Source organism: Pipistrellus hanaki (genome assembly GCF_964339955.1).
Source record: "Pipistrellus hanaki genome assembly, chromosome: 10".
Classification (NCBI taxonomy): domain Eukaryota; kingdom Metazoa; phylum Chordata; class Mammalia; order Chiroptera; family Vespertilionidae; genus Pipistrellus; species Pipistrellus hanaki.
In genome coordinates, this window is record NC_140512.1 from 4,141,798 (window position 1) to 4,159,743 (window position 17,946).

Consider the following 17,946-nt stretch of genomic DNA (forward strand, 5'->3'; position numbering starts at 1 on the left):
GTACGGGGGACCTGCCCTCCAGCAGAGGAAAGCTGCTCTGTTCACCGATAAACCCTTTCTACGTGCAGACCACATGCCACGCATGGTGTGTGGAGGCTGGGGCGGGAGGTGATTCACGCCGGGTCCAATCTGTGCGGGGCACAGAGCGGGAGGGAGATGGGATGGTTAACAGGCCACAGTCAGCAGTGGGCAGCACTGTGCGGAGGTGACGTGTACAGACACAACCAGAGCCCAATGGTTAGCTGTAGCTAATGCCAGCGGTCCCGTCTACTCAACCGCTCCCTGAGCCCCAGGCCCCTCCCTGGCAAATGAAGATACAAGGGTCAGAGGAGTGCTGACCTTGGGTTTGTCTGCACAGAAAAAGCAGCTAATAAATGGAAGTGGTGGTGTGTTTTTGTTTGTTTAATAAATTCTTTATACTTATCTTTAAATCAGCAAGTGTTTTGTTTTTTGTTTGTTTTTTTAATATATTTTTATTGCTTTCAGAGGGAGAGAAGGAGGGAGGGAGGGAGAGAGAGAGAGAGAAAGAGAGAAAGAGAGAGAGAGAGACATCAACAATGAGCCTGCGCACTGACTTGGAGGAACTTAAGTTTTTAGTACGATATCCAAGTCCCACCGAGATAACACTTGCTAATGGATTTGAAACTTGGGTTGCATATTTTAGGAAAATCTTATCGTTTTCTTCACCTAAGTCCAAGATGTTAAGATTATTCTGCAACAGTTTATATTTTTATTACCACTGCTAAAAAAAAATTCCTTTTTTATGCATTTTATAATTACCTAATTACTGCTGACATATAAAAATGCTGCTCAGGCTTGCTTCTCCGCCTTGTAGCTGCTCTCCTAAATTACATAAACTCTAACTGCTTTTTCTTCATTTCTTCGGGGATTTCTAGATAAATGAGTTTTATTAAAACACTTTGTTTCTATCAATGAACTTCCCTGCATTTGTCTGTGTCTCCCAGATCAAGGAGAAACAATAATGGTGAATATCAGCAATCAGTTTGGTTTTTAATCTCTGTGCTGAAAGTATTACACATGTGCGCTCTTCTCCCCTTTGAACGCCACGCTCCCCTCCCCCAACACTCTCCTGTTATCATCATTTTAAACATAATGATGCTTGTCGCTTTATAATAGCTTTTTTAAAAAATGATGCTAAAACTGTGTCCCGTTCCATCACCTTTAACCAATGGCATGTCCTCCGGCACTCCTGTGGCATCGGCTGGCATCAGCGCTTGGTGAGCACCTTGTGCTCATTCCTGCGGGACATACCCCGACTCTGCTCTGGTCCTGAGCGCCTCTCGCTTCCCGGACAAGCGAGACTTGAGGTTAAGCTGAAGGTCAGACACAAGTCAATGCAAAGGCCTCTACAACGCGGCCTTCGCAAAGGTGCTTGTTTTCACCACGGACTCATTTTTGGATTTTCTTTCTGCTTCTCTACAAACCACTTCAACTATTAGAGGGGAAAGGACTGTGAGTTAAAGAAAGGAATATTATAAAACAGGAGAAAGTATAACCGCAGAGGGGACGGAAGCGCTACAGGAGTTTAGAGGAAGGCTCGATGCCCTCCCCCAGCCAGTGTCAGAGGAGGGACCACGGGATCTCCCAGCCGTGACCTTCGAGGGGCCCTGAAGGTGACAGGGCAGAAGGCGGAGCCATGAACGCCAGCGTTTCCCCACAGGCCCGTGTCTCTCCTCGTTAGGAGGCCCATCTATCAGACTGCCCTCTCAGTCGATAACTTAAGAGACCAGAGGAATGGATGCTATGTATCATCTCACAAACGCAAAACAGCAAGTCCTCCCAGAGCCCGCGATGAACATAAATTATTGTCACCCATGTAGGATTGAGATGTGCTTGATACACTCTCCTTTAACTGCCAAGTTTAGTCTCTCAGCAATCACTCCCCACGGAGATAAACATGACACTGTGATTTCCCAAGTATTTACCAGGACTGCCTTCCAAAACGCCAACACGCCACCGCACACCATCACAGAGCTTGCAGTTCTTGAGACAGCCACTCCGTACACGGTATATCTCGGTGTCGTTATGTTTGTGAGGATACGGCTGAATATTTCCTTCACCAGTAAGCATGTTACAATTAAGAAAACACTTTCAGCCTGGCTGGCGTGGCTCAGTGGTTGAGCTTTAACTATGAACCAGGAGGTCATGGTTCGATTCCTGGTCAGGGCACATGCCCGGGTTGTGGGCTCAATCCAAAGTTGGGGGGTTCTAGGAGGCAGCCAATCAATGATTCTCTCACCATTGATGTTTCTCTCTCTCTCCCTCTCCCTTCCTCTCTGAAATCAGTAAAAACATTTTAAAAAAAGTAAAACACTCATCTCAGCTGAGGAAGATGATGGTGAGGACGACAATGATGAGGTAGTACCCCATGTAACAAATGGGGGAGTGGACAGAAACGTGGCTCACCCTCTTAACGAAGGGACAGCCCCCTGCTCCTTGGGACCCCAGGAGCTCCATCGGCCATGTTCCCCGGGGCTGCTCCTTGTGAATGGGGGACTCTCAGGTGGACTCCTCGTGCCTTGTGATGATAATTACCCATCCTGGTGGGCGGAGGCCTGGAACATTCCGACTATTTGGTTGGGTTTGTTGCTTGTTTTTTCCTTTAAACCTAAGGTTGAAGTAGAATAGGAAAGCAGAAGTGGAATCAGAACATTCAAGACGAAGTCAAGAAGCAAGAGGCTTCGACTCCCATGGAGCGTGGGCAGCAGCGGGAGTATTCGGAGGGGGGAAGGGCCTTCAGAGGATTAGTGGTTAAAAGCGAACGTTCTGGAGTTTTCTGTAGCCAGGATGTTTGGAGAGTGACAGAGATGGATGGTCCTCCTCAGAGTTCGGAACGCCAGTGTCCCGGAGTTAAGTGTCTGTTCTAATTGCTGCTGCTCTGCAGAGAGTCCTTCCGATCGCGCATCTGGGTTATTTTTACTCGCTGAAGCTAAGGTGTCTGAGTGATAAATTATACAAGGCGCTCCATGCGGCGCCTCGGCGTGTTATAATAAATATTGCCACTGGAAGACAAAGTAAGGAAATGCTGAACATTTTCTATTCAGGCAGGCTGTAGGATTTTTTAATTTCCAATCTTGTTTTTTTGCTTTTTTTTTTTTTTTTTTTTTTTTTTTTTAACAGAGCAGTGGTTGTTAAGTTTTATCCTAATTATACATGGCCAAACGGGAGGATGGCAAACTGTTTCAGAGAAATAGGGAGGCACAAAATGCAAATGCCTGTGCATTCTGCCTATGAAAACACACCTGAGACCAACCCGCACACAGAGGCATAGCTGAGCAAGTGGGAATGCCCCTTTGCTGAAAGGGATAGGGGAGTGGACCCCAGGCATCTTAGCAATGAAAAATGAAATGCATTGGCAATGAAACCTCAATTTCCATTTTTCTGCAAACTCTGATATTGCTACACTAAAAAATACCCCCAAAGAAACTACCAACGCGCTACCCCAATTCCCAACAGAGGCAAATGACAGGGGCTGTGATCTGCCTTCATTGCTATGGTTTTCTGCAGCAGCAAGGAGAAGGCAGAGGGGACTGCCGAGAGTAAAGGCACAGAATTGCACCATTCCCCCCCTCCTTCACCAGCCCCAATTTCCTTTACCAGCCCACCCTCCTGTGGCCATCTACCCAAGAAAGGTGGGCTGCACCTCCAGACTAGGGAGTCTGACGCCCATTGGTTCCATTTTCCATTCCCTTCCTCAGTGACTGGGTTAGGCAAGGGCTCAGGCCACGGTGCTAGCCAATTACATGTGAGAGAAATGCTTGGAGACATTTCCTCAAACCGAGGAGGCTCATGGGAAGACAGCCCCCTGCTCCTAGGGGCCATGGAGCCTCTTTCTGCTACCAGCTTCAGGACCAAGGTGCTACCCCAGGATGGCAGAACCAAACGATGGAGAGACCCTGGGTCCTCCATGACATCACTGAACAGTCAACAACGCCAGGACCTACTGCACTGACATGATGGCATTCAGCAGATTTCTTCTCACTTTGGCCATTCTGCGTTGGGATTCCCACTGCCTGCAGGTGAAAGCCCCAGATGGATACAGAACCCAGGCCAGGACCATCCCTGCCCCGGCCCTGCACAGTCTCATGCTCATGAGTTCTTGTCACACGCAGAAAACATACTCCTATTCTAGGATTTTATGCCCAGGACTGGCACGTTTCTGATTGTTAATATTCTCCTATTGGCTCCACATGGATGCAGAATTCTCTGCACCTCCTGGTCTTTCCATCTACGCTTCTTGCTGCCGGGATTTTTTAAAATATTATCTTTATTGTTGAAAGTATTACAGATGTCCCCCGTGTTCCCCATTGACCCCCTCCACTCTGCACCTCCCCCAGCTTTCACCACACTACTGTCCAGGTCCATGGGTTCTGCATACGTGCATTTAGAACTGCCTTCTACTCTCCTCTTCATCTTAGTGACTCCACACACTCAAGTACCTCTTCTTCTGTGTCACTTCTCCCAAGACTCTCAAGCGGCCGCAGGTCAGTTACTGACACAAATCTGAGAAGAACCATGAACTTAGAAATGGAGAAGAGCAGACACAACCCAACCCAAAGATGATGGATTTCTTTATGAAACTAATTTTCCCAGAAGAAAAATAGACATCTCCTTCAACACAAGGGTGCACTCCGATTTGTTTTTCATATTAGTAGCTTATTTAATATGGCAGTGGGCATGAGGCAATCCATTAAAAAGCAATTTCCCTCTTACCACAGGCTGTTTCATCATCTGATGCCTGGTACTCGATCAAATGTAGCAGCCCTTTAATATTTTATGAGCAGAAAACAACTCATTTGGGCATGTTGCCCTCAGAGACACACGAGTCTTTTATTAGCCTTGCAGAATGTCCAGGGAGGGGCTTTGCAATAGATGCTGAGCAACTGGTCAACCTGGAACCTTAACTATCAAAACACTGCAAAAACCAGGCTTAGAACTGAAAACAGGCATTTAAATATATATATATATATATATGTATATATAAATAGATATACACATGTATGTATATAAGATACACATATGCATACATATAGACACAGACATACCATATACATGCATGTTTATGTATTTATACACATATACATATATGTGTGTGTGTATGTGTGTGTGTGTGTATATATATATATATATATATGAATATATATATATGAATATATATGAAATGACTTATAACTAATAGGAAAAAGTCCCAACTCAATCTTATACTTTCTGAAGTGGAAGCCTCTGGGATCAGGGACCATATCTCGTTGACCTTTTCACCGGCCGTGTCCATCAGTCCCTGGCACATTATAAATAGTCGACAGACTTTTATGGAACAAATGAATGAATGAGGGAACCTGCTCTGCGTATGTGAGGGCCTTACTGTCCAAGCTAAGCTTCACTGCAGAGACCAGCCCTGGCCAGGTGCTGAGCGACCTGTGGCCGAGTGCTGACAGCCATCTTTCTAGCAGAAGGTGGGGTACAGAATAACCTATAGTGCAAGGGCAGCATCTGGGGTACCGGCCAAGCTCCCCAGTATATCTGCCTGCATCCCCACTCTAATACCTCAGCCCACGGAGCTGGCTTGACTACCAGGTTCTCCCAGGTCCAGGAGGGCTTCTCTGTACCCACCCCACTGCCCAACTCCTAAACCCCAGAGCTGACATTCACTGTCTGCGCAGACTTTGCCACCACATTGCCCACCGGGTAGACCTCAGTGATCCATATCGACTCTGGCCTCACACTGCCTGGAATTTGTCTTTTCCAAGTTAGTGCCCTTGGGTTGAATATTATCTGTTTCCAGGGTACCCCTTCAACTCCTCTGACTGCAATCCCAGCCACTGAAGTTACTACAAACAAGCCAAGATGAGCACAATGCTAGTCCCGTGTGCTTAAGGATGGAGACGTTCTGGGAAAGGTGCCCACAGGCAATTCTATCACCAGATATCAAAGGGTGCACTTCGCAAACCTGAATGGTGTGCCCACTACACACCTTGCTGCACAGTTCAGCCTTGTGCTCCCGGCTACCAGGCTGGACAGCATGTTCCTGCCCAACCCAACGTGAGATTAGACCAAGCACAAGAGGAAACAGTGCCAACAAGAGACTCGGTAAACAGTATGCATGCTCCGGATGCCGGCTCAACACAACATGCTATCGAGTATGTGCAGTAAGGACTCTATACTATTAGTATAAAGTGTGGAGGGTTAAGAGCACAGTGAAGTCTGTGAGCACATTAGACAAGGATGTCAAAGTAGAGGCAGAACCCAGCTGCCCACTATTCCTGACGGTCCCCTTGTCCTCCACCATCTCTGTTCTGTGTAAACTTCCAGCGGTAGAGACATATGTCCACTGGGCACAGAAGAGCAGGGAGCTGGGTATGGCAGTCCAAGTGCAGGAGGGCATCCCTTCTGCAGCCAATAGGATGAGAGCTGAGAGATGAAGTTGGCCCTCTGGGAGAATGGAAAAGGGGATGGGCAGGAAATGATACCATGGGCACCGACTAGGACTCAAGAGCATGATGGGTAGATCATAATAGAGCATGACAGGTAGAGCATGATGGGTAGATCATGACAGGTAAAGCATGACAGATACAGGATGAGTGGTAGAGCATGATGGGTAGAGCAGGACGGAGAGAACTTGAGGGGTAGAGCATGACAGTCTCCAATTTCAAAAGATCTTAGTTTGCAAGATCTTAGTCATGCTCTTTTAGCCACGATTTTCCACAGTGTTCCCATGAAGTTGAGACTGACATGAAATAGTCACAGTTGGTAGGCCAGGGAGTTCAGTAGGATTGGTTTGACTCAGGACTTGACCCCGCAGCTGAACCCACAGTGAGCCCTGACAGGCAGAGCATGACGGAAATCTCAGCAAGAGAGTCTGAGGAGGAGCAGGCAGAGCACCACATCCGGGCCAGGTGAACCGACATGTCACATCAGCCAGCAGAGACCGACCCAGACTGACACACAACTCTCCCAGGCCGGCCTGCTCCAGTCACGGAGAAAGGCCCGGGCTGGGGCTCATCAGTCACGAACTTCACGGCTGCTCCCTCAGTGTCTGCTTCCCGCCCACCCGGAGGGAAGCGGGACTGCTGTGCTTCGTCAAACAGGCTCAGCATCTTAGTCTTTTCCTGTTAAGTCCTGAACGTTCTGGTTTCCTTTATCCACACTGTGGGCAGCTCTACACTGCCAGGAAAACAGCCCCCTTTCCAACTGCATCACCGGAACTGCCCCCATTCATCATTCCAGCTCTCCAGCCGGTGACTGAGTGTTTACGCTTCTGCAGGAACACCGAACACCCAGCATTCCCCTGGTGCCAGCAGGTCCCCTGGGCCCCTGTTACCGAGCTCACAGGGGAAGACTGATGTGCGTGTCAGCTCCGGGGTGGTGGAGGGGGTGGAGGCGGACACCTTACGGAGGCTCAATATTGATGATCATTGTCGGCCAGGTTCCACCCAACTCACTTTCACAGATTAAAACCGAACGATGCCAATAGGCACAGGGAAGACAATGGTCATGCCCTCTTTTTGTGGGCGTTCTGGCTTAAACTGTGAATAGAAGAAGATGAGCAAGAAGTATCTCTGCCCATACGTTTCATGGGCTGCTGCCCATTTTCTCCAATAATTCCTTCTTTCTTAGAGAAGGCATTTAAACAAGTGGAACACTGGTAGCAGAGATTCCATGAAGGCACTCCATTTTTCCTTTAGAGAGAAAATCTACTGCAAAGGAAAGAAAGAAAAGAAAGCGTTCTGGTAGGCTGGAAACTGGATTTTTTTTTTTTTTTTTTTAAGAAATTCATAGGTCTTTTTCCTACTAAATTCAAGGCTGTCTTAATACATACTCATTTTTATAAAATTTGAAATTCAGTCACGGTACCTGCCATTTTTCCATCCTTACAGGTCTTAACCACATTTATTCACAGAGCAGACACGCAGAGATACCTAAGCCGCGAATGTGAGCCAAAGGAAGTTCGGTGCGCGTGACCCCCGCGGGGAGTTGTTCGTGGGGCCAGGGCCCGGCCCCGGGAGCCGCTCTCCGCCCCGCAGCCCAGTGTCCTCCCCGCGGGCAACAAGGGTACTCACGCAGCTCGCCCACTTTGAGGATCTCACACAGCATCTTGGTCAGCTCGATGCTGCTGCGGCCGAAGGGACACTCGTGCTTGTCTTCTCGGCTGCTGTTCTCCAGCACGATCTGCAAGCAGGAAGGGGGCGGTCACAGAGGGCAAGGCTGCACGGGGGCAGAGCAGCAACCACAGCTCACCAAACCAGGCGCCAGGGCCGGGCCGCTCTGTCCTCTCGGCGTGTTCTCAGCACACACCGCGGAGCCTAAAACCCACACACGTCCCCCACCGCCCGAAGCCTGCTGCCCCCTGGGAGAGGACACTCTGTTGTCAGCTGTCGCTTACAGAGATGCCTAGGAGACCATTGTTGTTGCTGTTAATTGTTGCCCAGGGATATTTTTCCATTGTGTTGTTTTTAGTAAGAGTGGAAGGGTGGGTGGGAGAAAGAGAGAGAGAGAGGAACGTCAATGTGAGAGAGACACAAAAATTGGTTGCCTCATGCACATGCCCTGACCAGGGCCGGGCACTGAACCTGAAGCACAGGTATGTGCCCTTGTCCGGGAATGGAACCTCCGACCCTTTGGTGCACAGGCTGGCACTCTAACCACTGACCTACCCGGGCAAGAGAGTTTTGCAAAATAGTACATTAGAAAAATTTTTTAAAATATATTTTATTGATTTTTTTACAGAGAGGAAGAGAGAGGGATAGAAAGTTAGAAACATCGATGAGAGAGAAACATCTATCAGCTGCCTCCTGCACACCCCATACTGGGGATGTGCCCACAACCAAAGCACATGCCCTTGACTGAAACCGAACCCGGGACCCTTCAGTCCGAAGGCTGACGCTCTATCCACTGAGCCAAACCGGTTTTGTCTAGAGAACTTATTTATTTAAGTGATGACATACTCCCCTTGAATGACAACTGAGACTCAGAAGCTAGCCATGAGGTTTAGACAAGTGAGGGCCCTGCCCCGCCTGGTTCTGAAAAGGGGAGCACGTGTGGGGACTATGCTGAGTGTCAGCAGGAGCACAGCCTGAACTGCCCTTGGCGTTCTGGTAAAACGTCTTCCTAGCAGCCTCCTTGGGAAGCACGGGTTCTGGGCTGGTGTATCCCTGAAGAGACTGCAGGTAAACTCCATCCCAGCCCCTTCTCCCGCTGACCGGGGAAGGCCATGGCGGGCCCTGGAAAGTCTGGTTCCTCCTCTCCGGGCCTGGCTCAGCGACACAGGGAGGATTGGCCTTGCCCCCGACGGGAGCGCCCGCAGCAGGGGAGGGAGGTGTCTGTGACAGGATGCCCAGGCTGAGAGAGCAGGTGCTCAGGGGGCAGGGAGGAGCTGGTTTGAGTGTGGCGGACAGGGTACTAAGTGTTCAGTGGTCACACCAGTACCAAACCTGTTCGTGATCTGGGCCCCTGGGAACTCAGTCAGCATTTTTGTAACTACTTGTTTGCATAGCTCCGGCCACTGACCCGAGAGATTGCCACTTGTCTTCAGGGACAAATGACATAGGGAGACCCTGGGACATTCGTCCAGGAGGGCCTGGATGTGTGGACTCGCTTCAGTGAGTGGAGGACATGAATCAGGTTCTCTTAGCCTCTGACATGAAATCCACGGAGTTCATGGCGGCCTGGATGTGAAGCGATTGTAAACTATGACCAGGCGGGAAGAGATTTGGAAATTGAAAATCTCAGAAATTGCATTCCAGGACCAGCCACGGCTACTCAAAGATCTAAGCACCTCACCCCTTCCTCTCGTTTCAGCATTTTTAATAGGCTAATAAATACCTGCCTGTCAATCATATCGACTTCCCGAGGATCAGTGGGTAGCTATATGTATATATACCCTGTAAACTGTAGTGTTTTATACAAAGTGTGGTACTTGATATTGCACCAGCACCCATGCTGTGTTCTATAAAGCATGCGGCAGTTACGGCTTCCTTAGGTGTGTGACGTGTTCTAAGGTGAGTCGCCATAGCAGGTTTTAATGCTCCATCCATCATGGTGTCTGTCCCAGTGTGTTTGCTCTTAGAACCGAAGAGGGAGGGGAAAAATAAAGACGAAAAATAGGCCCTGGTATTTCTAAATGGGACTTTTCAAACTGTTTTAGGCCAACACAGTTAATAGCAGAATGTTGGAATTGAATATTGATTTAGCCGTGCTTTAAATTTTAGAGAAACTACCGTCCAGTGCAAGAACTGTTTCTCATTATAGTAATATCTAATTAGTAACACTCATCATCATAGCCTTTTCCGAAATATTTCTGCAAGAGTGTTGACCTGAAAACCTGCGCAGGCACCTCTGAAGATCTGTGTCTAAGGAAATCAGTCAGAGACGAGGGTCTGCTGTTCCTCCGGTGGTGGGTTAACGCGGGAAGATGGATGGCGTGTTAAAGAGGAGAGCAGGGCTTCTCCGGGCCGATTTACATATTGATTACTTAAATTACTCCTTAATTTAGTGCCTGCTAATAAACTGTGCCTTGGAAACGTTTCCAGAGCATTTATTGGCTGCAGTAATTCTACCTACAGTGTATGCAGATTGCAGCCTCATTAAATATTGATGTGCTCATGAAATGTTAATCGGATGTTAATGTGAGGTGCAGGGGAAGATGCTGGCTGGGAGCGGGCTGGGGACCACCTGTCTCCTGTCTTTATGTCCTGTCTTCTGTTCTGCTTCTCCGTTCACGGCCCCTCATCAGGAGGCTCATCCTGGATGCCTGTGTCTCTGAGACACGATTTGTCAAAGAGAAGTAGACTCCCCGCGGGTGGGAATTTCATTGTCCTGCCTCTGCTTCCCGAGCTGGGATTCCTGGCTAGGGCCAGAAGGGATTCTGTTCAGGAAGGTTGTGCAGGAAGGTAAACAGAGTGCTGGGCTGCTCCCCAAACTCTGATTCTGCAGGTCCAGGATTTAAAAAATATGCAAGCAAGTGCCAGCTGGCTTGGCTCAGTGGCTAGAGCATCGGCCTGAAGGGTCCTGGGTTCAATTCCGCTCAAAGGCATATGTCTGGGTTGCAGGCTTGATCCCCAGTAGGGAGCGTGCAGGAGGCAGCTGATCCATGATTCTCTCTCATCATTGATGTTTCTATCTTTCTCTTCCTCTCCCTTCCTCCCTGACATGAATAAAAACATATTTTTAAAAAATACGCAAGCAAACCAAGCCCTACATTCTCCTGAGGCACAGGGTGACGGAGAGCGGGAGTGTTAGCAAAGCACTGCTGAGAACGCTGAGCAGCTATTTTGAAAATTCTCTTCTACAAAGAAACGAGCTCCATTGCACAGCCTCCCTGAGCCCATCAATGATGAGAGCCTGCAACCCAGCTGGCCACTTGGCGAGAGGCGGCTGTCCCTGGTCTGTCCAGGGCTAATGACCAGCCAGGCCGCGGGCCTCTGGCAGGGCCCAGCACCCAGCAGCTGAGACGAGCCAGCCCCAGAGCGGAGAGTACAAAGAGCTGTATCCTGGGACAAAGGAACAAAGCACCCCGGGAACAGGAACAGAACGAACGGACAAGCAGTCCTGTTGCTGCAAACACAAAGCAGAAAGCACACCCAGAGATAAATAAAAACCCAGACAAACGAGAAGAATGGTGCAAACCCAGCTAATGAGGTGAAATTCTTCCAGAATAAAACCAGGCAGTTGCACAGACAGAGGCATAATAAAAGCCATAAATATCAAATGGCAAGGAATCGACTGGGTAATGGTGTAGTAATTAAAGCCTGGAGGTTCATAATAGACGGAGAATTGAACATTAATCAACCAGAAAGAAACAGGGCCCGCGCTTTGATAAAGTGTGAGGAGCTCAGGGCCCTGGGACACACCCAGCAGCCCTGAGCTGTGTGCCACGCCCGCCCTGGGATGCAGCTGGCGGCAGAGAAGGGAAGGGCTGATGCCAGCAGGGTGACGTGTCTGTGCCCGCACAGGGACCCTGACGTCACTGCATCAGAGACCCCAGCTAGCAGGCTCCTCTCTATGCCAGGACGTGTGTCCCTGGGCTCAAGGATGGTAAGATCTTTGCTTTTTAAAATTATGTTTACTGATTTCAGAGAGGAAGGGGGAGGGAGAGAGATGGAAACATCCATGATGAGAGAGAATCACCGGTCGGCTGCCTCCTGCATGCCCCTTACTGGGGATCAAGCCCACAACCCGGGCTTGTGCTGGGACAAGGAATTAAATCATGACTTCCTGGTTCATAGGTTGATGCTCAACCACTGAGCCATGCCGGCCAGGCTCATCTTGTTTATATAAAGCAGCGGTTCTCTAGCTTGAGCTTGCATTAGGATCACCTGAAAGGTTATTAAAACCCAGATGGCAGGCCCCCACCCCCTGAGTTATGGCTCAGTGTTTGGGGTGGACCCAGGAACCTGCACGCTCTCAGGAAATGTGGGTGCCGCTAGCTCGGGGCCACACTTTTTCAAACAGTGATGGCAAGTTATGACGCGTCTACTCTCCCGGCAAATTTCCTGGTTTTAAAGACGCGGAAAGCAATGAGAGGAGGTGGAGGAGGAAATGAATCTGACTTTGGTATTTCATGTTTTCAGGGACTAATAAAAATATCAGCGAGAGTTGAAATTCAGAGAGAGAGAATACAGATGGGTAGCTGCCCAGGGCTGCGGTGTGGGGGTTTGGGAGCCACTGCTGACAGGCGTGGTTTGCTTTTGGGCTGATGCTAATTATAACGTCTCAGAACTCAACGGAGGCGGTGTTTGCATGACACTGTGAATGCATCCCAGGCCGCCGAACAGCTCCCCGTGACACGGCTAAGTGGATCCGACCTCACATGAAACCAGAGGGAACACACGAGTGACCACCAGGCTCCGCTCGCATGGTCCGCACAGCCCATCGAGACAGGACACCTGCCAGCGAGGAACCCACCTCGGAGCGGAGTCCCGGGCCTGCAGTCTAGCAGCTAAGACGTGCGGGGCCAGCACCCCAACTGCAGGGCAAGCCCCACACCTCTGTGCTGGGGTCTGGTCCGCTTCGTGGGGGTGGGGGGCATGGAAGGCTCCTATTCCCAAGCCAGAGCCCAGGACTGACCAGACAGGGGCGCTAGAGGTGAAGGTTCAGAAACGGCCAGGGTGCTCATCCTGTAGGACACCCGAGCACAGCCGCTGAGGGAGGGAGTGCCCGAAGGTGGCCAGGCTCCGCTGCGTCCTGCTGAGGTGCCAGCCACATGCATGCCCTTGCCTTTGTGTGTGAAAGCTCATTGCTTTTATTTTACTTTTTTGTTAATCCTCATTCTTTTCCCACTGATTTTTTTTTTTAAGAGAGTGGAAGGGAGGGAGAAAGGGAGGGGGAGAGGGAGAGAAAAATGTCAATATGAGAAACAAACATCGATTGGTTGACTCCTCTACACACCCTGGCAGGGGCCAGGGATCGAACCTGCAACCCAGGTACATGCCCTTGATTGGGAATCAAACCCAGGACCTTTTGGTGAACAGGCTGACACTCTAACCATTGAGCAACACCAGACAGGGCAAAGCTCCTTATTTTGCAGCTACGTTCTACGCTTGGTCTTCCACACAGAACGCACTCACAGAGCCCTCAAGCCCTTGCTAAATGCGGTTCCCAGCCAGCAGCGGGCAGCCTGGGCCTGTCTTTCTAAGCAGCAGCCAGGAGGCGCTGACACTGCTGGTCCAGGGACCACGCTTTGAGAGGCATGCTCTCGGAAGTGTGGGCGCTGCTGGCGGTCCCCTTCCACACACTGTGTTCCCTGCACGTTTCCAAGGACATGTTCCTCTGCAAAGAGGTACGCTTCCTCCAGGGGACAGCCCGGAGGGGAGACCCTGACTCTGGGTCCTCTGCCCAGGGGCCTGTCCACACTGCACCCAGAGGTGCGCAGGCCGGAGGCGCCTGGGAAAGGGGTGATGATGGTCAGAGAGGCCCCCGCCTCCCGGGGAAGCATCGCCATAAATCTCCGGATCGCCGGGCGGACTCTGACTCACTGGGCGCTGGGCTGCAGATACAGATGCCTGTCCCCTCCGAGGAAGAGAACGCCAGGCGCCGGTGCGGCCTGTCTGGCAGCCGCTGTGGGATGACAAATGAGGCCTGGCGCTGCTCAGCCTCCTTCCTCACTGAACTCCGCAGCCCTGCCGTGACCGGCACCGTCTCAGAGCCAGGTCGCGCTCCACATGCACTTCCTGGGACGTGTTCGGCTGGAACTCGCTTTACTAACAAACGCCTTCTGGAAGGGCGAGGGGGACAGCCAGCTCCTGAGGAGGACCACACACCGTCCTCCCCTGCGCCAGGGCCCACCCCTCTGGTCCGAAGGGGAGCACAGGGGAGGAGGGAGAGTGCCTCCCCTCCCCCTCTTCCAGACAGCCGCCAGTCCCAGGCCCGCTGGTGCACGTGTGAAATGCTCCTCACGGACACTAACCAAGGAGCTAAGCCATCCTCGGGTGTAATGGCATGTGGGGGCGAAACTTTCCACCTACAAAGCCAGCCTCTCAGCTGACCTTCATCTCGTCCCATCTCCTCCTCTCTGAGCGCCCGGACCTGGGCTACAGCTGCCGAAGGAGAGGAGAGATCTCCCCGCGGGACAGCGTCTGCAGGACTTTGTCCACGGGGTTATTTGTGGAAACTGCATCCCAACATCCCTCCAGCCCCTGCCCTCCCACACCGGCTGCATGTCCCTCTCCTGAGCACCCCGGTCACTTCTCCGAGAGTGGCAGCCCACGTTGCTGATCTGAAAGGGAAACTCCCGTTTCCCAGGCGATGGTGCCCGTGGGTACTTCCTCCTGCGTACTGGGGACCGCGTCTGAGTCCAGGCCCATCTCATCTAGCAATGGACACTCAACCCCAGCCCCGTTCCCCTCTGAGGACTGCCCTGACTGTTAGCTCCACGCGGCTTTCGGGGAAGCAGGACCATGGACAGCGGCCCAGAGCTAGTCCTGGACGGCAAGGGTAAGGAGGACGCTGTCCAGCTCTGTGAGTGACACAGCGCTCTGAAGCCAGGGGTGGAGGGGAGATTCGCAGGCAAAGCAAGGAACGCTTGTGGTTTCCCGGGGAGCAGCCCTGGCCCCACCTCCCTCCGGAGTGAAGGGAGCCTCCTTCTGCCCCTCGTCCCCCTGCTGCGCTGTTCCCGGGGACTCAACGTGGTAAGTAGCACGAGTGGGTACCTGTTAGGGAGAGCAATCATCTCACAGATGATCCCCCAAAACTCTCCCTTTCCTTCATTGCAGAATCCTTCTCTGAAACAAGGCACGGGTCCTAACGAGCCACGGCTGCCAAGCAGGAGGCACAGGCGCCTCCGGATCTGCATCTGCGCCAGAGCTGAGGCCGGCCCCTCACTCACCTGCCGGCGTCCAGACCCTCTTCACCCAGCGTCCCCTCTGCACGCCCTGTGAGCCTAACGTAACTACTTCCAGCAACGTCTATGCTTTCACAAGCTCGTCTCCTCTAAGTACATTTCTAGACATGGAAATGTGAAGTTAAAATATTTTAATATGTTTGTCACTTACAATATACTTATCAGTGGTTCCCAGGAATCTGGGGGGTGGTGAGTGATGAACAGGCAGAGAACAGAGGATCTCAGGGCGGAGGAAATACTGATGACGTTATAATGGTGGGTACATGTCACCATGTATTTGTCCAAACCCAGAGAACGTACAGCGCCAAGAGTGAACCCTAATGTAAGCTGTGGACTTTGGGTGACAGTGCTGTGTCAATGTGGGTCCATTGGTGGTAACATATGCACCCTCGGGTGAGGGATGTCGATAATGGAGGAGGCTGTGCCTGTGTGGGGGCAGGAGACATATAGGAAATCTCTGCGCCTTCCCTCAGTTTTGCTGTGAACTTTAAACTGCTCTAGAAATATAGCCTATTTAAAAACAAAATCATTTCTCAGGGCCAGCATGGGATGGGAAAGGACAACCTGTCTGTGCCCCTGACATGTTCCTCCGATGGGCAGGAAACAGCCTGTGTTCAAATTCCAAGTTTGCCTCCTACTATCTAATATAACGACAGACCAGTTCCTCAACATCTCTGAGCCTCAGTGTCCACATCTGCAAAATGGGTACAATCGGTGTCTACCCTATAGAATTGTTGTGAGAATCCAATGAAGTAAATGTATGTATGTCCTTAAGAGCTCCTGGCATATATTACTCAATACATTTGACCTTTTATTTGTCCCTACCATATGTAGGGTGGAGCCCCAAACTACCAGGCTCTCAGCTGACCTGACCCCTCTGCGCAAACAACTCCCTGAAAGGCAGTCTTCTCCGTCTCCTCCTGTAACATACACAGGCTCCCCTGGTGTCTGTGACAGACCTGGTGTAAGGCTTAGTGCCATGGGCTCAGCAGTCCTAAACGGTGGCCATTCTGATGGTAGAACCAGTTCACTGACAGGCAGATTTCTGCCAAGTCTGGTTCCAGTTTTGATCCTCAGACACAAATCACCTATGAAGGACCTCGGAGGGGATGAGGGAAGTGACACTGAGCAAGGATTCAATGCAGCCAATAGTTAACAAATCATTTAGACAGTGAGGACACACGTCAAAGAGAGACATAGTCCCTGCTCAAAAATGTCATGTTTGAGAGCGGTAATGATCAAATAACAATAATTCCAAAGTGAGTGAGCGCTTAAGGAAGCAAAACCAAGAAAATAAACAAGAAAGCAAAAAAAGGAGTCAGAGGATGAAGTCCTAAAGGATGCGTGGGACTGAAGCGGGCCATGGGGCAGGGGTGCAGAAAGAAGAGGCTGAGCAGGGAACTGCATGTGCAAAGGTCCTGTGGTGAGGAGCATCAGCATTCAAGACCTGAAATGTCAGCCACGTTGGCTTCCCTGCCTTGGGGATTGCAAGTTTGTAAATAGGTATGAATGGCACAGATCAAGGTCATGAATTCCAACAGCCTCAAAGTATGCGGACCCTTGTACAGAATCACATTTGATAAACCAGCCAGAGAGAAGTTAGTTAGGAGGGCTGGTGTAGTTGTTACTAATAGTGTTTCAGTTGCTTTATAAAACACACGAAAAATAGTCTCAATTAATATGACTTGTGCTAAACGTTGGAATCTTGGGTTTTACCAATATAGGGGGAAAGTTGATAAAATTAAGGTCAAGGTAAAAATAAAATTACCTGACAATGTCAAACACTCCTGGGCACACCAGGTGTATCGAACAGTTCCTAAGGGGAAAGCTATTTTTACCGAATACGACGGGGCCATGGGAACACTGCCACCTACATTTTATCACACCGAGACGGAATGCCTTCCGATTTGGTGGGCAGGCTGCTCACACTGGCTGGACTCTGGTCACATGAATACAAGTTAAAACCCAAAGTCAGCAGTGATTCACCCGCAGCCCAGCATATCGGGGACAGCGTCATCTGGCGCACCCCAAGATAGCTGCTAGCTGGGCTTCCATCCCAGGACGGACCAACCAACCAAAGGACCGCTGCAGCCAGGGAGGTCGTAGCGTGTTCAGGATGAAAGCCTATGCCTGACTTGTGTGCCTCAGTAGTTGAGCATTGAACCAGGAGGTCACGGGTTCAATTCCTGGTCAGGGCACATGTCCGGGTCTCTACTCGATCCCCACAAGGGGCGTGCAGGAGGCAGCCGATCAATGATTCTCTCTCATCATTGATGTTTCCCTCTCTCTCTCTCTCTCTCTCTCTCTCTATCTCTCTCTCTCTCTCCTTTCCCTTTCTGAAATCAATAATTAAATCAATGTCTAAAGTGGAAGCAGAAAGGGAACAGGACATCACAGAACATGTACTCAGTGGTCACTGCTTTAACTAGCGTAGGGAGAGATGACAATGGGCAATGGGGACTGAGAGAACCAGCTGGGAGACAGGTGGGAAGATGTTGCTGGGTTTAAGACAGAGACCCCAGGGCAGTGACTCAGCCACTGGCTTCACTGGTACCCCGGGAGGGAGGGAGTCACCCACAGGGGAGGCTGCC

The 17,946-nt window shown here is 50.6% G+C and overlaps 1 protein-coding gene across 4 annotated transcripts in view; it reads right to left on the reverse strand.

The window, feature by feature from the left end:
* ELMO1 (engulfment and cell motility 1) overlaps positions 1 to 17,946 on the reverse strand; it is a 345,973-nt gene that overhangs the window by 136,703 nt on the left and 191,324 nt on the right. For all 4 annotated transcript variants that reach the window (XM_084896335.1, XM_084896336.1, XM_084896334.1 and 1 more), the window contains exon 15: positions 8,079 to 8,187. In XM_084896335.1, coding sequence (XP_084752461.1) covers positions 8,079 to 8,187 — 109 coding nt within the window. The remainder of the gene's footprint in view (positions 1 to 8,078; positions 8,188 to 17,946) is intronic.